The sequence below is a fragment of the Trematomus bernacchii genome, unplaced genomic scaffold, assembly GCF_902827165.1.
Source record: "Trematomus bernacchii unplaced genomic scaffold, fTreBer1.1, whole genome shotgun sequence".
Classification (NCBI taxonomy): Eukaryota; Metazoa; Chordata; class Actinopteri; order Perciformes; family Nototheniidae; genus Trematomus; species Trematomus bernacchii.
This window is the reverse complement of record NW_022987727.1, coordinates 5,896,912-5,922,312: the sequence shown is the minus strand read 5'-3', so window position 1 is coordinate 5,922,312 and position 25,401 is coordinate 5,896,912. Positions and strand designations below refer to the sequence as shown.

General features: G+C 41.7%; 1 protein-coding gene across 2 annotated transcripts in view; it reads right to left on the bottom strand.

Annotated features, from left to right (window-relative positions):
- Window positions 1–25,401, bottom strand: part of LOC117494142 (forkhead box protein J3-like) — a 46,689-nt gene that overhangs the window by 10,048 nt on the left and 11,240 nt on the right. Inside the window, exons 4-7 of one of the 2 annotated variants that reach the window (XM_034144861.1) lie at window positions 13,352–13,426; window positions 11,182–11,265; window positions 7,003–7,104; window positions 4,285–4,440 (exon numbers count right to left, since the gene is read on the bottom strand). In XM_034144861.1, the coding sequence (XP_034000752.1) occupies window positions 4,285–4,440; window positions 7,003–7,104; window positions 11,182–11,265; window positions 13,352–13,426 (417 nt within the window). The remainder of the gene's footprint in view (window positions 1–4,284; window positions 4,441–7,002; window positions 7,105–11,181; window positions 11,266–13,351; window positions 13,427–25,401) is intronic. The other variant, XM_034144862.1, reaches the window with a different exon arrangement.

Sequence of the window (25,401 nt, the reverse complement as noted above, 5' to 3'; positions counted from 1 at the left end):
CCATGTTTGCTATCTGTGTTTCTTTCTTATTCTGTTGCTGCTATGACAACTGCATTTCCCTATGGGGCTCAATAAAGGTTATCTTATTTTATTACACAAAAGTGTGGATATTAGGTACAGTGACTATGATAAGCAGAAGCAACTCTTACACTAGGTATAATAATGACAAACACCAAACAACCTAAAACCAGCTGTTTGGGTAATGCATTAAAACAAATCAGCACAGGTTGACACTGACTGACAGTGAGCTCACAACTCCTCCAACAGAGATTTACAACATTTAATGAACATCAACATATACTGTTTTTAAAATCCCTGAGAAACACCGGAATAATAATAGAGGAGGCTGTGGTGGAAGGGGTTAAACTGCTGAAGGCAGGTAGCGGCGCGGTAGCCTGGTATGCAGATTTAATGAGCGGCAAATGTTTATATGGACTGCCTGGTGTTGAGACAGGACAAGGACATATTCAGTAGGATTGGAAGATGAGACTATAACAACGTCTGTGCCTGTCTAAGCTAAATTGAGGCTCAAAATGATATATATTATACCAAATACAGTATATATAATAAAGATTGTAAGATTAATAGAACAATGATTACACGAAAAATCCCCTGAGTTGTCAAATGTTGTCTCACAGTGTTATATAAAACTGTGCAGTGTTTGGTATTTAAAAAGTCTCTTGAAGAGGCCTCTAAGCATTGCAGTGGGCTGCTGCCTGTTAGTCACTGCACAGGGCAGCACAATGTTCCTCGTAGGTGAAACTAAATTAAGAAACCTGAATTTCATTTGGGAGAGCTGCACTCTGAAATAGATAAAACGTTACATTCAATAATGATCACATTTAGTTTCAAGAAATGCAATTTATTTTCCAATTGTGCCATTCAAATTAAAATGTTCCCATTAATTCTTCCTACAAATCATTTCTTTTTATTCAGTATGATAAACATACCAAATTCAATTTCATGCAATTAAAAGGAAATCTTTTGCTGGCACGGGTTTCTTTTCATATGAACACACAAAAACAAAATCCACCGCTTCAATTTTCCTTCTCATATTGTGAATGCAGCCTGTCGTCCTCTACCCTCAATCATCTCATCCCAGCTGTCATCCTCCTCACCATCCGCCCGGCAAACACAAGCAATTTGCTGTGATCAGTGTGCCTCCGCAAATATAAGCCAACTTAGCATGACACATCCTCCACACATCTACCTCCACCCAGCAATGGCCGCCTCTCCATCAGCTCTCTGTCTTTGAGGTCTCTGCCAGTGATGCCACCAGTAATCACGTCAGTTGAGGGGGGGGGGGGGGTTCACCTGCAGCAGGTAATGAGGCAGAACTAACCCTGATCCCCCCATACCACACTGCAGATGAGGCCTGGAGCGAAGGAGAAGGAGGAGGTGGAGGGGGCGATGCAGGGAGGAGGAAAACAAAAGATGGCCTCTAGAAATGAGAGGTTAACGAGATGAGATTGTGCTGACCTTTGCTAATGCAGGTGGGAGGTGAGCGGGGGAAAGTGATTGATGGTAAAAAGGTGAGCAGCTGTTACAAGGGAAAAATAATGAAGAGTTGGAGGGTTTTTTCAGCGCTCCTGTAATTTCGTACCAAATGTTTGTGAGATTGGCCTTTGATATTGTATTGTATTTGGTTTAAAGGGATGGACAAAAACACATTGAAAAACCTGACAAATGCACCACAAGTCCTTCAGAAGTTCCCATAATTACATGAAGAAAAAAAAATAAAAATGAATAGCCACAATGAGATTAAGCTGTTGAGTAATATGGTCAAAAAAGGTTAAAGGGCCCATGTCATGGCCATTTCCACTGATCATAATTCCATTGTTGAGGTATACTAGAATAGATTTATATTGTGCAATTTTCCAAACTCACATTGATTTCTCATACAGCATCTCTGTAAACTACGTGTATTCACTGAATTTCACTCTCTGCCTTTAACGGCTCGTTGTAGCTCCAATAGCTCCAGCCCCCACCCTCCCTGTGAGCACAGTGTGCTCTGATTGGTCGGGACGTTGTGAATCGCGCTGAGCTCCGTGGAGGTGTTGTTTCCTTGTTAGCGATACACAGCCAAACACAGCCAAACTCATCCTGAGCACACACAAAGTCACAGCCGAAGTAAAAACAATAAGTGTGGCTTGATATTGAGTAAGAAAAAGGTTGATAAACGCTGTGAGAATGGGTCTGCAGAGAGAATTTCGCCACGATCTCAACTGTCTGTTATCAGCCTGCAGCCAGGGAGGAGAAATCAGCAGAGCTGCCTGTGTGTGAGGAAGTCCATGGATTGGTCAATTTGGACCAATCAGCGGGGGCTTAACGTAACGGCTCCGCGGACGTAACGTAACGGCTCCACGGATTGGTCCATTTCGTTCCGGGTATGGCTTGACATCATGCCGTACCCGGAACGAAATGGAAGAATCAAATGGACAATGACGTATCTCCAACGAGGCGTTTTGGGGAGGTATTTTCTGTGTTAGAGTTTTACTCGCTACAGGGTGTACTTTGAGGGTTTGTGACTCTGCACACCGTTTACATGCATAAAAACCTTCATAACACACAAGGGGACGGGTAATAACCAGAAAAGCATGACATGGGCCCTTTAAATAAAAGGATATACAAATAAAAAAATAAAAGCTATTTTCTTCTAAGGGAATTCCCTTGGAGCTCCTTAAAACCCACTGCCTGTGTTTTAACATGTTGTTTTGTTTTGTTTTATTTTATTGTTCTGTCTTTTAATTTTTTTATTGAAGTATTCCAGTAATGTATGTTGCATGTTTTAATTTGATTGTATTTACTTGTTTAAAATGAAATGTGTTTTTAGGTTGACTTGTAAAATCAGGGAGATCAGGAGAAATTATAAATAACTGATGGCAGCACAAGACGAAAAAGTTATTGTTCAGCAGCCAATTTGCATCTTAACTTGGGTGACATTTTACATTTAAAGGTCAGATATCTGTTTTTGTTATTGTTGTTATGTTAGCTGGTTATGAACTATTTCTTGTTTCTATCAAATATGTTGTTTTAAATCTCTCAACATGTGACAGTTTAGTTCATGACAGAAGAGGTGTCAAATCAAGTTCCTCCTTCATAGAAAGACGACTTATCATGTCACACACACACTGCTTGAGACTAAGTCATTTGAAGGACCTTGTCTCATAAAGGACGAGGAATCCTTTATACAGCCAGTGTAAATCTTGCCAAATATGTCTCAGTGTATCAGTGAACTGCCAAGTCTGCATTTTACTTTACACCGGCCAAGACTGTAGGCACTCTAGCAGACGACGAAATGGGACTGCCTTGATTTAAACAAACGTTGGGGTGAGTGAGTGAGAGTGTGTGTGACTTTGTCTCAAATTCTAGTGGTCAGGCATCATTTATATGCATCAGAGATGATAAAGGGGAGCTGTCGAGACAAAGGGATGACTGGATGTTTCCTGTTGTTTTATTTATTGCTCTATGCAGCTACTTCTATCAAAGCAAAGCAGCATTTCCTAAAGGTTCAGAATTTAAATTGGCTGGTCGACCCTTAGGGGCGTCAGGGGCTGCTAACAGTATCGATAGTCATCTGCAAAACAAAAATTCAATTCACAAGCTAAATAATGCAAATGTCTTTGCATATAAAGCAACTGTGAAGAGGCAATCTACACTTTTGCGATTGCAGTTGAAGCAAAAATACATGAAGTTTTGATAAAAATCTCTATGGGTTTTGTTCTGAGGTCAAATAAATCTCTATTTGGAAAGCAGGGATTTATATTCTTTCTTGTAACTACTCGTTTGACTCCATAGAATAGACACACAATAAGAATGTGTCTATTCATGCCATCTGCATACCTGAATGGATATTACTCTAACATTAAAATGTCATCCAAGCACTGCAAAAGCCAACTGAAAATGTATTTGCTTGCAAAGAATGAGCATGAGACAGGAAATGAGCATTTCAGCAGCTGGTTATCACCTCCTCAGCCTGCTCAGGGTACAGCAGACACCTTCTGTACTGACAGTGTCTGCACCGGTGACCCAATCCTCCAGATAATGACAGAATCAAGTGACCAGAAGAACATATAGTAGAAATAATTTGAAATTTGAAATGCTGCTGGTTTAAGATATCGCAATTCTAGATCTGTTTTTAATAGCAGGACTAAATGAAATGCTATTAACAAGAGTCTGAGGCAGCATCAGATCAGCTGTCTTCCCCGTGCAGAAGGACTTAAAGAAAAGAGAAATGAAGGAGCTCTCACTAGACTTTCACTTCAAATAAAGAAAAGGTCTTACTGGTGTGTAGCCGTGTACGTTGCTGCCGCTGCTGACAGCGGTTGTCAGGTTGTTGAGGTTGACGGACGCCATACTCTGCTCGGAGAGGCTGTTGCTCAGGCTGCCCAGACTCCCTGGACTCTCACTGCCCTCTGCCTCAGGGTTGTACAGTGCTACCTAAACACACACACACACACACAGGATCCATGTAAAAACAACATTAAGGAAATCCATGGGCCAAAATGTTGAAGCAATACCCCATATAAACTCTTTTAAAAGGCAGTTATGAGTTTATTGCTCCCCGTTCCCCACTTTAGTACTCTCGCTTGTTTTGTCCCCTTGCAAATCCAGTCTGAAGTGAACACTGTCCACCTCAACAAGTTACCTACGCACCATTAACTTATGGGACAACTCGTGAGGAAATATGGAAATTAAAGTGCTGGTATATAAAAAGTGGTCCTGCTGCTACAAAACATCACAGAATGTAAACTAATGATGATTTTCTTTTCTTCCCTGAACATGGTGATTATGATTAAATGTCATGACCCAGAAACCACTGGGTCACTTCAGAAATTACTTTATTGTCTGAGAGTTTGGCACCGATGGAGACACGAGTTGCGCTTCAGAGGAAGTGTACTGTGTATTATCTTGTGGTGACAGATCACAAAGCCTTTAAAAGAACTGCCTCAGGATTATGTTGAATCATGTTTCTCTTGTTTTGTTTGAATGTCAGTACTTGTGAAGCAGAGCGCCAGTATTACCTCCAGGCTATATTTAATTGTACAGACACAAGTGAAATTATAGCCTTCGGGTGAGACAACAGTAAAGGATCTCTGGGGTGGTGCTCTACCCTGTAGAGCATCTTGTAGCTGAAAACAAAGAAGTGTTTTCTGTTTCCTTAAATGTTAATGCTGAACCTTTTTTTGTTCTGGTATATTTGGTGACATCTCAGTGAACCTGTAATTATTCTTGCTGTGTTACTGTACTAACAAGAAAATAATTGTGTGTTTTACTTTGAACATTAGTAGTTTATAAACATGCATAAGGAAAGAAAAGGGAAACTGGCAATGACCATTCACCTTTGAAAGTCTAAGAAGAAAAAAAGAATTCCAGTTACTGCAAATTAACAAACTCAAGTAAAAAGATCTCTGAAAGTAATTAATGACTAGAACAACCCTCAAGGTAAATATATCTGTTATTCTAAGCTCTTGAATCATCTTATAGGAATGTATTTTTCAAAAGCACAGGCCCTCTCCAAAGCAAACTGAATATAGTGAGCCAATGTGTGAGTGAAGCACCGAAGCACTGCTGTGCCTGCAGGACACCGCCTGTCTGGATGTGGGTGGAAATCATTGACGTTGGCATCAGCATCATTACCATCAAGGTCCTCCTCTCCCTGCTCTGAATCATTTGTTCAAAAATGTATGGTGACGACTAAGACGAGTCAAGTTTTAATCCTCCCTTGAGAAAAAACTGAATTACTAACAACAGGTTTCTTGTTGTGTGACACACCAATCTGTACGGGGGAAACATTAACTACTTGATGCTGATTTCCTCCGCTTTTAATGATTTTGTTTTCTGTTGTCACATTTTTAAGACGTTTTACGTCTGTTGAACTAAGAAAACTGGAGAAACTTTAACAGAGTTTCTTATGTTTACATTTTTTTTAAATGTTGTTCAAACTATGTTGGTGCAAAATGTGTTGGTACCAGCTATGTGTTTGGGTTCATAACTGTGTATGTAGGTAACTTAATCCACAGCACTTCAGTGGTTAGTTTGGCTGAAGTAGTAACTTTTAAAGTTCCAATTATATCAATCTATTAACTATGTATCACTTGAAAGTTTGATGTAAAGGGTCTAAGAAATGTCAAAATAATTGACAAATACCTACTACTATCCAAGTGTCCACATTATCACAGAACAGGAACCAGACAGTAAATACTATTTTTAGTGGATTCATTATGATACATTGGTTGTAAAAATGACATTAAGTGAATACAATTGTGTGTGTATATATCATTTTGTATAATATTGTTGAATTACCAATTGAATTGTTAATTGAAATGTTAATAATCTGTGATAAAAGTGTTGCGTATTGACAACTGCTGGGAAGTATGAGTCAAGACATGTGAAAAGAGCAGAATGGAAAACTGGAATAAGTCGTCAAGTCCCGACCTTAACATCACGTCCAGACCAAACACGCAAGAGTTATGTGAGCTGCTGCTGTGGGACAAATGTGTCTTTGGTTGGGGTCAGACATAGAGGTCACGTACCACACATAGTCATTCTGAGAGTGTGTGTGGCCAATCAGACAGGCGTCAGAGGTCCCAGCCGCCGCTTGATCTCTGACCCTCAAACAGACAGTCACACCCAGCTTTAAAGTCTGTGTGTGTGTGTGTGTGTGTGTGTGTGTCATTGCATAAGGTTGTGTGAGAAAGTGATTGTAAAAAAGAAAAAAAACAGAGACTTTTCTGCTGCTGCTCTCTTTCCAATGCGCTCATTTCCAGTTAGTAATAATTATAGCCTTCGACACATTCTTCTCAGCTTCAAGTACAAATGACTATATCTTCTTGAATGATTAATTTGTTAAAAATCATAATTACACATCATTGAGAAATGAATATTCATTACTTAGTATCATCTTTCTGAGCTTTTTCATCTATTTTAAAAGTGCTGTATGTGATATTGAATCAATCAGCATGCCAACAACGTAACACTTACAGAGTTGCCGTGCCGTACCTTGTTGGTGACCGCGTTAATGGCCAGAGTGGGGGACGCCCCCCCCGACATAATGCAGTCCATCCTCAGAGACTCTGACTCCAGGCTGTATGGAGTCGATGCCTGCAAGTAGAGGACAGAGGACTGAGAACAAGGGTGGACACACCAAATTATGGATCACCAACAGTAGGACTTTTCATTTTGAAGTAGAAAAGAGCAGGTGTGAACAACCCAAGAATGTAAAAGTAAGGAAGAAGAGTATTCAAATTTTAGTCGATATGAATCTGTGCACAACTACTTCTTCTGTAATAAAAGCAGAAGGAATACGAGATTTCACAGATTGGTTATATGCTGTGTTCAGTGACAGTAAAAGGGAGGAAGGCAATTTAATGTGACAAGGTTATGAGAAATTACTGAACGCTCCAAGTTCATGATTCTGCACTGAGCCTCCTGAATCAGCGCCGCGCCACGCCTCAGGCTACAACTACGTGAACTAGTCGAGGCGCACTTCATTTAAATTGCCAGACACTAAAACAGCATGAAAAGTGGACACATCACTTGCACCTGATAAGAAATCAACCCATCCCCATGCATTATTCAAGAATCAAATGTATTCAGCAGCAGTTTATTTGCTGCTGTCCTCATATAGAGCTAAAGTCGGGTTAACTCAGTGTGGGGATATGAGGAACTATTCAAAGATCGATGAGGGGCTAAATTGAAGGTCGCAGAATGGGGGGAAAATAAAAATAAGGACGGTATTTTTTCTCCATGTCTGACTCCTTTCAGGGTTCAAGACGGCTTGCCTGCCTTTCCCAAACTGCTTACAGTAAGAGGATTGGTTGGCAACAATGCAATCTTTAATTTATGATAAACTCCCAGTGAAACGGGTTGTCGGTTCCCTGGTGGAGGCACTTAAAAAGAAGACAACAGAGAGGTGAGCAGAGGAGTGAGGAAGGCTTGTGGAAGAAGGGGAGAGAAAGGGAAGAATAGGTAGAGATAATTGAGTGTTGACGGACAGGCAGACAGAGAGGCATACAGGAAATGAAAGGGAGTGATTATGCTTAGGGCACCGGAGACGCAGCTACTAAACTAAGTGTACGCTGGCTGTCTACACATTTACACAATGCATTTATGCAGCCGACGTTCAGCCCCGCTGCCAACTTCAAATCTTTTCAATTGCACAGCCCCTGTCATCAGGAGACTTTAAAGACTTTGACTGTGTAGCCTAGGTGCAACAAAACCCCAATGAAAACACGAGTGCATATTTAGCCTACCTTCTTTTTTTTCTGTTTGACGGAAGCACTGCTATAAATCTTAGCACTTAAAACCTCCCCGTTTCTCCTTAGCCCATGTGACAGCCCACAGTGAGTCTGTCAGCAGTGCAAGTGAGGCGTAAGAAAAGGGGTCGAAGGGCCCATCCATGTAAGACGAGATGACAAGGCTCTGAATTAATTAATGTTTGTAATAAAAATTAAAAAAAATGGTGAAGAAAATATGTCTAACGGCAGCCCCGGGGCCTTCTGTGGTAATTAACTGGAACACAAGCCTAGCATACCCTTCCTCCTCCCTCCTCTCCCTTCCTCCCCCCTGATTTTCCCTCTCTGCTCGCTCTACCTTGATTTCCTTCTCTTTCCTCCGTGTCTTTTCCTTTACACTTCTTCCTATTGTTCCCCTTTTTCTATCCTCCCCTATCCTCCCTCCTTTCTCTCGCTTTTACCTCAATTCTTCCTCCAATGAGCAACTGTGATTGTGCACTTTGCCGCTCCACGCCTCCCTGCGTTCCCTGGAGAGGAGAAGGCGGCTAAAGCAGCGGTACAGGCAGAGAGAGAGACAGAGGAGAGAGTGGCAGACAAACAGACGCACAGAAAGATAATGATCAAGATACACAAACAGTGACGGAGACGCAGGAGGAGAAAAGAGGGAGAAATGACCAGCTGTGCTGCACCATGATGAAAGACTCTGCAGGTTTTTAATGCATCAACCAACATAGTTATGTGTACATTCAGAAGAAACCTCAGTGGGTTATCAGCTGGATACATAGAGTGTAATAACAGGAGGCTCTCTGCGTGCTGGAATTAAGACTCCCATTTGAATAAGTTGCTCGACCTTGGCTGAAAAAGGGCTTCGTGCTACATAAAGCCTGCTGTTAATATCGGATATGATCAAGTTATCACCTAGCATTTTCTGCAGATCATGAAAACATTGCAGGTGAAATATTATAAATCCTAAAGCTTCATTAACATTTTAGAGAGAAGATTGATTGAATCAAAGTCTTGATGTGCTGCTAACCAGCTGCACCATTTCTTCTTTTTTGTTTAATTAATGATATTTAATGCCGTGATACAATTGTGTTGTCTAAATTCATAATAACCAGCACGTACTATCTTTCTCATGTGAAATATTTTGACGGAATAACATTTGAATGTTACATTTTTTTTCACACTTTGCACTAATGTTCTCAATTAAATGAGAAATGTAAATTCCAATACATTTGACAAGTAATTACTTCACATAGGAGCTACCAAAACAAACATAGCCATGTGTTTGATGTTATATTTATTAATCAAATTACCAAAAAACATGCTTTATTGTAATAGATGGTGTTATCAGTATAATTAATGATCTAATATAGATTGGTGCACATACTGTATCATGCAGATGGAGACAGAGGTTGCAACACACCATGGAGCTCACTGCTTTGTGTTGCTGATTGAAAGTGCATTCTGCCGGGTTACAAACATTTATAACCTCGACTGCTGTCAATCAATCTACCAAAACCCATTTTCCTTCCTACTTCTGTGTTTCATCATCTGTTCTGTAGCTTGTTCCTGTTGTTTCTGTGGCATAGTAAACACTGGAAATCCAAGAGCCACAGATTTAACTTCTATATACAAAACATGATCAGGATCTTGTCAAAGTGGTTATCTTATGGCATGTGATATAGAAATTGGCACATGTGCTGGATATGGGTTTTTTCTATCAGACACGGGCACGTTTTCTAGCTTTCTCCAGTGGGAGAGGTCCAGTAATAAGCAGGTCAATATCAATCTCAAGGCACAAAGCAAACCTGATGTCAAAGATAACCCCATCCGTTCAAACCAGCCAAGATTGATATATAAGATATAATAGAATGATAATTACAGAATCCTATTCAAACTCTGACCAAATTGTTTTCGGGTATGATAGACAACTGAGGACCTGCGAAACAAGCACATTGTGCAGCAAGTGGGATGCATTTGTAGCAAAGGCCGGCAGGAAGCTGTAGATTATATGTTGTTCCTTTTGGCTTTTTTCTTGGTACCGCTGATAAAACATAATCCCAAACAATTTTTTAACCATGATGCAGAATCACCATGTGCAAGAAACGACTCAAAATGTGTAATCAAGCCAAACAGAATCAAGAGCTTGGATATGGACTCTTTACATTAAAGCTTTACATGCACCTTTGCCTGCTGGTGTATCCCGTTAACAATGAAAGCATGGAAAAGGAAACAGATTGGAGGTCTCTTAACTAGACTCTTAAATTAAATTAATAGTGTTTTACTTTTTCCGACTTCCACTTTTATATTAATGCAGGCTCAGGCACGGTTATGAACTTTGACCCTTGAAACTTTCTCTCAATTTGTCCTCCACAGAAATGTATGGTCAAATTAAGTAATCTCAATTTCATTTTGTTTCGACACCAACATATCTGTAGCATCTCCAGTGACCTGAGCAGCTCTTTCTCAATGTGTTCTGATCATGTGCCTTCTTACAAGGCTACATCATGTGACACAGTTTCTTCCCCTCCGCTACCGGCCTCTTAAACAAGGCCCGGCCCCCCCCACTGACACTTTACCTCAGCCACAACGTAGACTCTATATGCATTACATTAATGCACACAATGTTCAAATACTGCTTACTGCACATATTTCTTATTTCATATACTATAATTCACTGCATTCTATTTCGCCTTTAAATTACTGCTTTATTTTCTTGCTATCTAACTATATTTTATTACAGTGTCCTTAAAGACTTTTTGTTTTATATTTTATGTATGCACCATGACATCAAGTCAAATTCCTCGTATGTGTGAACCTACCTGGCAATAAACCCGTTTCTGATTCTGATGACAGTGAGCTTCAACTGGTATGAAGATATTTAATGGCAGCCGAAACAGGTTACAAATCATTGAAAGTTTAAGGCATGGTTAGTACTCACCCTTTCTCCGGAGCGCGGCCTCTTTTTCGGCCTGCTGGGAACTGAGTCTTCTTTAGGGTTGGTGTCTATAGCCCAGTAGGAACCCTGGAGTGCAACCCAATAAAACAAGGAGTTAAGATCTTGGGTGTATTTATTTACTGCTTTGGATTGCTCTGTTCATTTAGGTAAACTTTCATATTGTTTTTAGCCTTTAACTAACAATGTAACCCAACCAACAACAGCCAAAACAAGGCACTGGTTACATTTAAACATAAAATAAAAAAACATTTAGTTACCTCAAAGGATTTTAATTTCCTTAGGAGAAATGACACAGACGGTTCAATTTCATGTCAATATGAAGCCCCAGATATTCGTGTGAGGAAGCCATTTCAACCCTAAATTGTTACTGTGAATAGTGCGCTGTGCTGTCATTAAGTTTAATTTAATATTTTACTCATAGTACATATTTGTTAGGGTGGTACAATTCAACACATATATGGTTTTGTCAGTCAATTTCCCCCATTTGTTTCAGATGCATCTCCACCTATAGTGGATACCATTTAGTGTCTCTCCTCCCTACTTATTCTCAGTGAAGCTGTTCCTCTGACGGGGAAACAAGTGGCACTAAACAGAAACAAAAGCAATGGATGGATCTCCCCTGTAGCTGATAAGACCAATGTATGTGTTGTTATTCCAGCTCTGTATCCAATCATTTTTCTCTGGGTTTAGTTTCCTGTGGTGCATGCTCCTGCTTCGTTTTCCCCAAAAATCCACTGCAATCCCTTTGATACCCAATGCTGAAACACAGCACACTCCAAAATAAAAACAATCAATGAGAGAGAGAAAGGAAATCAGTTGCTTTTAGGTCCTTGAGTTACTCCCACTCTGTTTTTTCTCCCTCTTTCATGTTTCCCCTCACAGGGAGGTGTAAGGCTACAGACAGAATTCAGGAGGTTCAGGTAGACCACACACACAAACACACACATGTACCTCATCTATGAACATCTATTCCCCCCCCCCCCCCGTTCCCCCATGCTCGCCTCTTCTCCTCGCCCTGTCTCTCAGTCCCACATCAGTGAACAGTACACAGCCAATTAACGTTAGCACATGCATGATTTAGCTTCTCCCCTCTCTCTATGGCTTCAAACTGAGCTCGTACATTCAACTTCTCTTCACACAGATGACCCCCCCTCCCCCTCCCCACGCCAAAGTATCGACCACTTCGATCCACGGTGTGAATTAAGGTGCTGGTCAGGTCCAAGTTCAGCTAATCAGAGGGGAGCGGCTCTCTTTGTATCTTTGCAGACTATAGGCCTCCACTCAAGCCCAAGGATTTTTGTTTGAATTATTTAAGCCTTCTTCCCCCTAATTCATTTTTTAATGGCTCCAAAATCCCTGCAGCCTGGAGAAACTCCCTCCTCCGCTTCCCCGCTCAAACAAAATTAGTTTTGAGCGTTCAATGAAAAGTTTTGGCTCGTCAGTTTTTGTAAAAGTTGAGGATTGCTTCCCACATTAACCCTGTGATGAGTTCAAATGCAGACATTTGAGCTTTTTATTAAAAAAATCTTGTAAAGGGCAAGCTTCAGTGATCAACTGTAATTACATACTTTGCCCGTCTGAGCATTTCCTTCGATTCAGCACAAACAAGGCGTTGACAAATTGTTGTTTTTCAAAACGGCCCTGCTGAAGTGGCAACTGTGCTTCCCAACCAAAGCAGAAGCAGTGGTGAAACATACCAATGCTTGTGTGTGTGCGTGTGTGTGTGCGTGTGCGTGTGCGTGTGTGTGTGTGTGTGTGTGTGTGAGAGAGAGTGAAACAGGGCCTAATAAAGCAGAACAGATGCGTGAACAGGTTTGCATCTGAAGGAGTGTACCTACATATACTTATTATTCATTACTCTCTGTACCACATTATTACTTGGCAGAATCAATATCGGAAGAGCTGCAGAAAACACAGAAAGTGGCATTAGGCATTCAGATGGAGCTACAAATTGCTTTCAAGTTCAGACATGTTTTATGTGTGTGAGTGTATGTGTGTGTCTGACAAAACATCAGAACAGGTGAATGTGTCTGTGTGGGCAGCCAAACACGTGAGAAGTAATCGCTGAGGCCGTATTTGTATTTTCATTGTGTGTGTCGCACCGTAATTCAAACTGAGTTTTCCGGCATTACATTGTTCGGGAAATACTTACTTTTCCAGGGTCATCTTTGGAGCGAGGCACTTTGAGAAAACACTTGTTCAAGGACAGGTTGTGTCGTATAGAATTCTGCAGGGAGAGACAGGCAGAGAGAGAGAGAGAAAATAATGGGAAGAAAAGTTCATTTATTATCACCCGACTGATCCCTGTGAGTCCCTGGCACAGAATGCCTCTAATATTTGGAGTTGCGGTCTCTGTCTTTTTGAATCGTGACTGCCCTGTTCAATGGACTGCATTTATATAGCGATTTTCTACTCTATGGAACCATTCAAAATGCTTGACAACATAATCCAACATGACTAGCATACAAGTTGATTAGCAAATTTGGAGTTTAGCATTTTCAACATGAAGACTGCAGGGGCCAAAAGCACTGATCTTTTGATTAGTTGACAAACACTCTACGCTCAAGCTGAGATCCATTTAGGAGGTGGAGAAAATCAATATCATCCCAGAAACCTAGACACATTATTTTTCTCCATAGCCTCTGCTCCATCTGCTGAAGCCGATGTTAGCTACAGGTCAGAACAAGTTTGGCTCTGGACCTCTGTCTGAGCCAGTAGAGCAGTCTTTGACCTTCCACTGTGCACCATGTAGAGTGAAAAGTGAGCTGTTATTCAGCAAAAGTAGACAGATGTATTGGTTCAAACTAAAGCATGTCAGTTTAATCATACACACCGGTAACTGACATTTGAAACAGGCGTTTAAAACGCATTCAATGGAGAGAGAATGGAAAGAGAGGGAGGATGGGGCAACAGGAGCTGTGAGGAGGGGCAATGAGGGGTAAGATGAAAATGTGAAGGGGGCTTGTTAGACCTCGAGCAGGGTGTTTTATTTGGCTTTATGGAAACTCAACTATTTTTTAAGCATATACCCAATTCATAGTGTTTGCAATAATGAAGGGAAACGGATACTCCCTCCTAGTATCACCTCTGATTATGTGTGGATGTGCTGTGAACATGTGAATAGAGGTATATAAAAAGAAAGAGAGCAAGGGAGGGAGAGAGACAGAGAGAGAGAGAGAGAGAGAGAGAGAGAGGGAGAGAGAGAGAGAGAGAGAGAGAGAGAGAGAGGGAGGTAGAGCTAGAGATGATAGAGACGAGAGAGAGATCGAGAGAGACGAGTCTCGATAGATGCGGCTCCTGACGACCAAGCAACCGATGAGAGCTCATAGCAGTGCAGGCTAACCTGACATGAACCTGTTCTCCCTCCAGGCTCACTGTTCTCCACTCATCTGCTGCTGCTAATTAATACCACTGGGGAGGAGGAGGGGAGAAGGCAGAGGGGTGGGAGGTATTTCTCTGCTCTTTCTCCCGAGTGCTCACTGCTCAGCATCGGCTTTGTTTCTCCTACAATAACCACGTTCTCTCTCTGTCTGTAGCAAACCACAACAGCCAGGTCCTCCTCTGCCTCGCCTTTCTCCTCCTGGAAAAAAGCTCCAGCAGGTTTATGTGCTGTTCCTCTTAGCAGGTCAATGGCTGATATATAACCGTCAGTCTAGGAAAGTGACGGTCAGGTGATGGAAAAAGGCAAGGAGGACCGCCATCATCTCGGTACACAAAGGCAACTGTCTCTTCTAGAAACCTTCCTACAAGAAGTGGCGTTGTGTCATTAACAGTGAGTCTGATCATTACTTCAGCAGACAGACCATCTTACTTTGCTAATCACCATCTACTGTTTGATAATGTACACACTTTTTGCAAACCTGCCCTCTCCTCACAATGTCTGCCTAACCCCATGTATTTTAGATTTTGCACACTCTGGCACTCTTTACCTTCTTGCGTGCAAGACTTTTCCGTTGGGGCTGGGCTGTGTACTGGAAATGTACCAATGTGGCGACAGTGGTGACATATCTAACAGCGCTTATGTGAGGTTGAACAGAGGGGCGTTATGATTATGTGATAGCGACGTGGGTAGGGACGGCAGTATCAGTGGTTTCAACCGAAATAGCTCAATGCATGTGGAGATTTACGACCATGTTAGCAGCTTTGGAAGCTGGATTCTGGAGAGGCGGTGATTGGAGCTCAAATTTTAATATTTTACTTTCATGGAAATCAATACTGCACTGGTTGAGATATTTTGGATAATGGTGTACCAACCAACAGTGAGAAAATGTGAATATCATATTATCATAATACAGCTCATATTAGTTTCTTGCTCTCACTGGTGTCTTTGTCTGAAAAAAAACAATGAACGCCTCAACTTCAAGATCTTCCTCAAAATGTTTCTGTCAGTTATTTTCTTTAATCTCCCATTGCCACCCACAAACTACTGTAAGCCTTACATCCATACATGTTGATTTCAGTTGGGTTTTCTTTGTGACTTTTTAGTGAAATTACATTTGTATCAAAATCACAAAGGCTTCAAAATAATAAAGTGTATCTGTTAAATTCCATTTAGATTTAATATACTTTCTATTTATACTATGATCATTTACCTTAATACAAAAGTGTATCATCTTAATATCAGTCAGTCTAAGCCTGCTTTTTGCAGATACTATATACACAAGACTGAGTGCCTTCTTTCCTACATGTTATGGAAACAGTAATAACCCCTCACTGAATGGGAATAGACATCATCAATACATGCACTGATTAGCAGCGCTGTGAAGTACGATAATGAGATTCTCTGCTGTGTCCTCCTCCCACCCACTCCTCACCCCGCCTGATTAATGAGCTTATTGGGCCGGGCTGGGCCAGTGCCCCTCCTGCCCAGTAGCTGAAGGAGGACACGGTCACGAGCATTGTGTGTGAGTGTGTCTATGTGAAAATGAAGAAAGGACACTGAAGACTATGGGTCCAAATATGACATACAATATGAACCCTCATTGTTTCCACGGAAGGAAAATGTGTCAACATTTTCTTAATAGAGTTGTTTTACTTGACACCCCACAAAATCAGCAATAGTTCTGTTTTTCAAATACAACAGGTATTTGTCTAGAAAGCCTTAAGATGCCATATGCAAGTTGTTCGGGAAACCTCTCCCCAAAAGCCTTTCGGACATTGGATTAGTGGGGGTCGGTTCCCAACATTTCTGCAACTTTCTGAAGCCAAGAATTTACACACACACACACTCAACACACAGATTGGCCAGCTGTGTAAATGTGAGATGAGTCAGGCTTTGGACTTCTCCCGTGTCTCTTTTTTATTTGAACAATTAAGATAAATAGTACTATTATGTCTTGCAGAAGTGACAGTCTTAAAATGTGTATCTGTCCCCCCCCAAAACTCCCTCCTCTGGTGGCAGCCGGCTTTTTACTTTGCTTTCTGGTATGTCAAACCAACCATAAAATACTTGATTTACAACTCCTACTGTGCCTGGCTTGTTCTTACCCAAATATTAGTATTTTATGGTAGGCCAAAATAAATGTAAAATACCCTAATGTACTGTACGCACACAGTGTGTGTGTACGCTATAGTCGCTGCTGCTGCTTAACGTTGGGTGCAGGTTCCCGGAGTTAAAGAGGTTAGTTATATAAAAGGAGGGCTTGTTAATTAAGCATGGATGACTTTTTGAATAAATGCAATGTGATATAATTTGATGTGTGACTAAAAGTCAGGTTTTGGAAACATGCTGTCGGGTGGAAGGCGTGCGTGTGAAACTCTGTGTGTGTGTGTGTGTGTGTGTGTGTGTGTGTGTGTGTGTGTGCGCGTGCGTGTGCGTGTGTGTGTGTCTCAGTCAGAAAAAGTGATCAAATAAAGAAAAATGAAATTAATGTTTGATGGTTGACAAAAACGGTTGACCAGGTTTAAAGACGTGTGTGTGTGTGTGTGTGTGTGTAGATATGCCATGGAAACAGGTCACACAGAGAAGACTGAAGTTACATAAGCAGGTAGGTTTGGAAGATTTGTGTCAGGGCCGCTGAGTTAAATACAAAAGGGGCAACGAGAGGCGGCTTTTCCTCTAAACTCCTCAAAGTTTCACGAGTGAGGCAACAACCCGTGTTCCATTTTTACAGAACAATGCTGATGACACTGACATGGTTGGTCGGTAAAGAGTTGAAATGGGAAGAAGTACATTCGGGGTGCCTTGGTCTCCAGGAGTAACAGTCCTATTTATTTCCCGCAGTGACAATTCAAGGTGACTCATAGTTTAAGCATGAATCATCGGGTCAACCGCTGTGTTAGAAAAATATCCGTTTTTTTGAGGAGTCAGTCAACGGTTAAAAAATGTGTGCATAAAAACAACTGAGGTAATCGCCGAAACAACTCAATCTTTTGTATTTAGAACAAAAGCTTTAAGTTGAAGTTAATCGGTAGTAAAGTCTCTATGCAGATTCGCTAAAAATGTGGTCTGCATGAATAAAATACAACTGAATCTGTGTTTCATCCACTACTGTTATGACATTGTTATGTAACATTAAGTATTAGATGTAGTGCTTATTCCCCAGTCGGGTGCCATTAAACCAAAGTAAGACGAGACCGAAGTTGCGTCATCGCTCCAGACATATCTGATGTTTTTATCTACTGCAACTTTATTCATTTAGCTTTTGTATTGCACTACAGTATACTAACTAATGTGGTCTAGCAATCTTTAACAGAAATCTTGAGGGTCTCTGTATTGAAAACGTGAGATATGAACCCTTCATGTATGTGCTTGTGTAAATCCCTGCTCAACTGTCTGCAGGGAAGCTAAGGTCAGAGTGCATTAGGTTTGCTAGCCATGAAATTAACCTGTTGAGGGCCTATATGGAGCTCTATGTGAACACACAGCTGAACACCCACACAGCAGTATTCAGGAGCTTCCCATGCCCTTCAGGATGAATGCATTGTGGTGTCATAAAGATAGTCCTTATGCGCCCACAGACAGAATTAGAGATGCAGAAACTGAGAGAAAAAGAGAATAGAAAAGTAGATATAGCAAGAGAGGAGAGAGATGGAGGAGATTTTATTAACTTTCAGCTGAACCCATACAGTGCATAAAGAGAGGGTAATATGTGGGTAAGTTTGAAGGTAAGGCAGAGGAGAAGGAGCTGGGAGGTAGGAGGGGGGTGAAAGAGGCACAAAGAAGTAAAGAGCTGGAGTCGGCTGGGAGTGGGGGTACGGGCGCATACGGACAGGTGTCTTAGATGTGAAAGTCTCCTGGGTTCTGAGCAGCATTGAGATGCCTTATTATATCCTGATGGTGACGGAGTGACAGACGCTCCGTGAGAATGCAGCGTTGAATACAAGTCACTACTTCAAACCCTATCTAATACATATTCATTTCATTTGATGGACCATTCCCCCGCCCTCTTCACTCCCTCACTGAAGTACTTCAACACAACACAACTATAGGATAGAGTGTGTGTGTGTGTGTGTGTGTGTGTGTGTGTGTGTGTGTGTGTGTGTGTGTGTGTGTGTGTTTGCCTGCATGAGTGTGACTGGGAGCATTTCAGTTTTGCTTTTGCATGCACCTGCGCCAAACTACAGTATGTGTAGCCAGGTGAGTGCACCTGTTCATGCGCCTGTGAGCAGTTATACAGACACCTGTTTATCTGTGTGAATATATATGTGTGTGCATATTATCAGTACCTACTTACAGCGATTTTTTTGCAGAGATTTGAAAAGGCAAAGAGTGAAAGAGCATGAGCATGTGTGTGTGTGTATTTGTGTGTGTGTGTTTGTGACTGCCACAAAGAAATCTCAGACAAGGTGGAAGTGGAAGTAGGGTTGCTGTGGTCTCTGGAGATAAAGACAGGTAAAAGCTCCAAAACAATGGGTGTTTATTTAAATTCAGTATATAATTCCAAACAGCAGGTTCTGCTACAGCAACATGTGTCTTAAATAAACTAAACCATTGCACAGCAGTTATGTGTTGTGCATTACAACAGTCCTGGGTCTGTCTGCTTTAGGTATCGCATCGGGCCACGTCATGAACACATGCATTTCCACTGCTTCCTCACAATGGTCTGACCGGTGAGCAGGGCTGACCGCAGCCAACTCTGAACGGTCAACTCCCACTCAAACCGGCTGTATCGTGTGCAGATCAACACGTGTCTGTAACGCAGCGTCCACACGGCGGCGTGCGTTGAAGCTTGCGGGTGGGCGTGTCTGAAACTCGACCAACAACATGAATCTCCCGCCCCGGACACACAAGCACGCGGTTTAATTGGCTAGAGCTTGTATTGGCATATGATTTGATTGGCTGACGCTTCCGTCAAAGCTTCAAAAGTTGAACATTACTCAACTTTTGAAGCGAGCAAAGCGAAGCGACGCGACCACAATGCAGTTCGGCAAAGCGTGACGTCACCCCATTCAAAGTGAATGGGCAGAAGCGTTGAAGCTTCAACGCACGCCGCCGTAAGGGCGCCTAGAAAAGAGTTGTGCTTTAAAAATCTTGTTTTGTCCGATATCAGCTTTTACATTACAGTACATGTACTGACTGCTACCGAAGCTGTGCAACTCACTGCTGATGAAAACTGAACATTTACTGCTGCGGCTTCACATTAAAAAAGGTATGGCTGCAATATTTTGTTTCAGCATCGACTATTAACTCTATGACGTTCTAATTTTCCATGATTGATGCAGTGTTTATCACAAAGTTAACAAAGCTTTGTTTACAATGCAAAGTAAAAGCAGAAACAGTCGCAGTGAGCTGTTGAATGAAGAGCTGCATGCGACAGGCTTTTCTGAAAAGACCAGCGCACCCCCAACACGTCATTGAGGTAAACAACCTATTTCAGCTTGCAGGGCTGTGCAGAATGGCTTTGGTGGTCGCAGTTCAGCAAGACTATTCCCACCACTCTCAAGTCATTTCCTTTCATGAGCGTTCACACCATAAGCTGGTCTCAGACTTTCATTTAAATAGTTATCAGAGGCCTGAGAAGGTAAAACTATTCCGCCTTTAACAATTAAAAAGCAAAGAATATAGAAAAGAACTATCATGCTACATGTTTTTTTACATATTTTGTACATTACTTTATCCTCTCTTTTCATCAGTTGTATGTCTTTCTACAACAAATGTAGAAAGACAAACGCTTTCAGCTGTTATTTTAATATAGCGTTTCAGAAATAAAAACAGACACCAAACTAGGTTGCAGAGCAGCGAGAGGTCATGCTGGCACACTTTCTGTGGCTGGTTGTGTCGAGCAGAGCGATGTGGCGAAGTGACAGCTTTTGTCAGCGGCTTTCCGGGAGAGGAGGCGAGTGAGCAGAGAAAGAGGAAGGAGGGGAAGGAGGACAAGGAGGAAGGAGGGCTCTGGTTACCCTTTGCATCCAATAATGTTTGACAGCCTCCTTTTTTCTATTCTTGTTCATTTGATTAATTGAAGAACATGCTACAGTAATCGGCTCTCTTTATTTAAATCACTTGTCCGTCTAAAAAAAAAAAAAAAAATCTGAAAAATCTGTAAATATGAACAAATGTTGAGTTTTGAGGGTTAAAACCCTATCAGAAAAGTAACACGGGTGCGTCCTTCACAAAGCTTAGCAGGTGTTTGCTGTGACGCAAAGAGGATGATACTTAGAGCCATTTTGTTTTGGTTCAGTGTATACAGTGATAACTAGCACATCAAACTCAAATTGATAGTGCGGAGGCATGTCGTTTCAACATCCAAAGTGTGCTTTCAGATCACGCCATTGTAGGATGCACGGCAGTCATAGAGAAAGATTTGAATAGCTAGTTGGTTTCACTCACCCAATAAAAAAAAAAATCACAGACAAAATAAGTTTTGATTCAGACTCAGTCTTATACTTCAGTGAACATCAACTCTGATGATACCAGTGTCCATTTATCCGACTGCCCTTTCTCAAATAGCAAATCAAAACACTTGTGCCAGGCTTCAGACTTTGTCAAACATCAACGGTATCCTCTTTTGTTCCATTAAACACTATTTAGGAGCTGACAAAAGACAGGCCCACTTCTCCTTGCGGGGTACAAACCCAGAGAATAACAAATAAGCTCATTCTGTGGTATAATTGTTGCATTCCTGAGTGCGACGGAAACCAGCCTTAAGCCTATTATTAGCCATATGGAGAGCTACAGGCCTGGCTGGTTAGAGGGAAATGCGCTGCTGGATAGGTGCCAAATCCTCGAGGAGATAGCAAGAGAAATTCCTCGCTTTTAATTAAGAATGTAATACTGAGACTGCTATTAACGATTAGTATGTAATTAAAAGCTTTAGCAGCGTTACACACACACACACAAGCTAATAGATGAATGTACGTGTGCTGTGTGTGTATATAAACATGTGCGTGCATGTGTGTGCGTGTATGGAGGGAGCACAAAAATGAAACTCTGCTGATAATCTCAATGTGTTCTTTAAACAACAAGCAACAGTTTGTATTAAAAATACAGGGGAAGAAATGTGCCCCTGGTACATATTGCTCCTTTCGGAAATGTCATTACATTGTTTCACAGTTTGGTTTTTACTTCCAGCAGAACGGGGAATAATATAAAATGTGTTGCATAAGGGATGAAGACAGTTATAAATCTAGACATTAGTCTTGTATGCTAATGATGAGATATTATATGATAAAAAAATGATTTAAAAAAATAGTTTCATAAGATTTGTATTTCGAAGAATCCATCTCAATATGTCTTTATGCTACCTCGTAACGAAACTGCAATTTTTGCAAGTATGCCTAACTGTGAAATACTGTTGAGAAAATCTGTGTATTTTCTTTCTTCTACTATTTTTTAAAATGTCCTTTAATCTTGTGTTGGTTTAAACACTTCACACACTATCAGATTCCAACATGTCTGACCCATGTGTCAAGAGGTAGACTTTGACACAAACATCTGGACAGCAGATTGGTCTGACGTGACATGTAAACTGGGAGCACTGGGGTACATGTAACAGTTGTGTATGTCTGTTACCTAGTGGCGAGGGGGTCAAACAGGGTCAGAGGTGAAACTCAATAAAACAAACTGACGTATTCTCCTTTACCCGAAATGACTCTCAGGGAAACGCAGGCACATGTAAGCAGCTGCACACACATACAGACCGTGTTGTGCACAGAGCCACACATGTTCCCCAACACTAAGTACTGCAGATGTACAGACAAACACTGCCTACACATTGTCACTAAGCTGATTCACATCAAGCACAATGCTGCAGTGATTTCAGTTCTGCTCTTAGGAAACAAGCTCAGGAGTCTCAGTGCAGCTACTCCCAACAGCCTTTCTCCACATATGCAAGTACACTTGACACAGCGCACCGATCTCTGCTGAGCTCAGTCGCATATCTCCCACAGAGCACGCAGGAGAGGATGGGAGCCAGAATAATGGCCCAGTGCTGATTCATATCAGGTGATTGTCTGTGACATGTGGTGTTCAGCCAAAGGCCAAAGGCCATGGCGGTAGCGCTGCCCTTTACAGCGCCACATTAGGCCAGGCTAATTCACAGGCAATTAGCCTGGCTGCATGGGAGCTAGCCTGAGGCGACGGGGGGTCGCAGGAGAGCAGTTTAGTCAGCACAGACTGCATAAAGCCATGTTGAGAAGGTACAGGTCTAGACTGCATTTCTCAAGCGGTAAATAATGGCAAGACCTTCACATTTCAATAATAATAATATAATGGTAAGGTGAGCTTTAAAAACAACATTTCCCATCATTATATTCAGCCTGAATAGAATAGAGCAGCATAGAATACAGATACAGTTGTGTACAAATACAGTTGTGTTGATCTACTTTTTCTTTCATTAAAAAGAAATCATTAACTTGTCTATAAAATGTCAAACAAATAATATGTTTTAAAGTAACATTTTGTAAATGGAAAGATAATTAAGGCAAAACATAAACCTTAATCACAAATATTGTAGGACGTGATCAAGGTCATTTTCGGAGTTTCTGAATGCACTTCAGAAAATCTCAAAACCCCAATTTAATCTCAAACAAATTGACACAAAACAAACAAAGACAGAAAGCTTTGGCCTCCCGCTGCTTCTCCCTATGAGTTGGGGTAAAGGTGGACCCTAAAGTGGAGGGACACGAGGGTGTGAAGGGCTGCGGAGGGCATGGGAAAGTAGAGCGGAGCACAGTGTAGGACAGAGTCAGAGAGAGAGGTAAAGATAAAAGGAGATAATGCTGTTCCAGTGATGAAAAATAACGTGGCAATGACGCAGCCTCGTGCAAAGCTGTTAGCATTCTACTCCAGTATACTGTATCTACATTTGTTTTTCTTGAAAAGAAAGCGAAGCCAGATGCATTTAAGGGACCTAAAGATGTTCCAAAAACAGAATTGCTCTTATGCATTTGTGTGCGTTTTAATTTGATGTTCTTTTTTTGTGTTTGCTTTCTTAACCTCCTCCACCGCTCTGGAGGAAGGTTCCCATTATAACTCTTTAGATGAAAAGAGCTTTCCATATTCATTTTCAGCTAAGACACAAAAATCTCATGACCTTGGAAAGTGTGAGTGTGTGTCTGTGTGTAGAACGCTTCACCATGCAACATGTGCAACAAGCATGTGCTGTTCAACCAGCGTACGTTATCGTGTGATTTCTAAGGATGGATGCTAATATGTGTGTGTGTGTGTGTGTATGTGTATGTGTATGTGTATGTTTGTGTGTGTGTGTTTGTGTCCTGGTTTCAACTCCGCCGTTCCTGTGCTCTCACATTATCATACAGAGCAGACGGCGTGCGTGTGCTGGGTAGTAAAACTCTCCTCTGCTCTCTGACAGTCTCCTCTCTCTACTCCGCCGCCAACCCCCCCCATCTCCTCTCCTGCTGAGCTCCTCGCATGTAATCTGCAGACTGCACACGTTCACTGCCTACCTGAGTGGGAGTCTTTCTGTGTGTGTACGAGCTCGTGTGGGCACGCATGTGTGCACAGAGGGTGAAGGAGAAGGCAGGCGCGACGGACCAGGTATGAGGCGTTTCCTGAAAGCTCGAGTGTTCTCCTCGAGTCGGTACATTCAGAAAAAGCAAATTTCAAAGTGTGTACTATGTCTGCCGAGCGTGGCAGCCAGACAATCGTTGAGTCTGCGTCACTGTGTACAGCTGACAGCAATCACCTGAACTGGAATGACTTATGTAACTTTCCCTGTGACGGTGGGCCACGGCTGGTATAAAACAAGCCCCCTGTTCAGAATCGGGTCATCCAGGAAGCACAAGTTTACAGCCTTTTCTCAAACACTTAAGACAGAAATGGGACCTGTGCTGTACTGCTTGATTTGTTACTTAACATGCTTCTAAAGTGTCAACTCTAGCACAGGTAAGTGGTTGTGAAAAGGTTTCTGTTGAAACAAACAGAGTTTCAAAGTGCTGTGCTTTGAAAAACATTCTGTAAAATACTGACAAGAACATTATCGTGCTTTGTGTAAATGGCCCTAACCTATTAGGAAATAAACACAACTTTGGGTTATGTATCCTTCAACAACAAACTCCCTGCACCGATAGCATGAAAAAATGCCAGAACATGCAAAGATATAACCACAGTGGCATCAGAACAGTGCTTTAATGATCCTACTTGAATGCAGCCACACACACAAATCAATGGATCTAGACTTAGGTGTAATTATGGGATACTAAAACATCCTGGTATCCAAATACAGCCAACGGGAGAAGGCAGGCATGAGCTGCAGCAAGAGAGAGCCTGAACGGTCTTAATAACCCCTATCCTCTCTCTGCGAACAGAAAATGAATTGATTGAATCCTACATGCAGGTAAGCAGCTCTGCCAGCACAACCTGGCTTCCATCATAACCTTTTTGTCTCTGTTTCTGGCATGCATCCCTACTCAGGGAATGGTGTGTTGAAGATTATAGACGGGGAACAAACACAGGTTGGTGAAAGGGAAAGAAGAAGAGAGGAGAGGAGTGACTAAGATAGAGGAAGAGGGTTGGTGGAGTGCACATGCTTGGGAGATGAAGATAGAACGTGAGAGAGAGAGAAATAATGAGAGAAGAAGAAAAATGTCCCCGCTCTCAGAGAGATGAATAGGTTGATAGTTTGCAGACAGCCTTTTCCAATGTGTCTGTGGAAGGACTATATCCATTCGCTTCTTCACTAATAAGGTAGAGAATCCACAAGACACAACCTAGGGATCTATTCATTCGTCTCCAATAACACAGCCACCTCTCTGCTCATATTAGGCAGGATTTGCATAGCTGCATTTACATAAGGATTT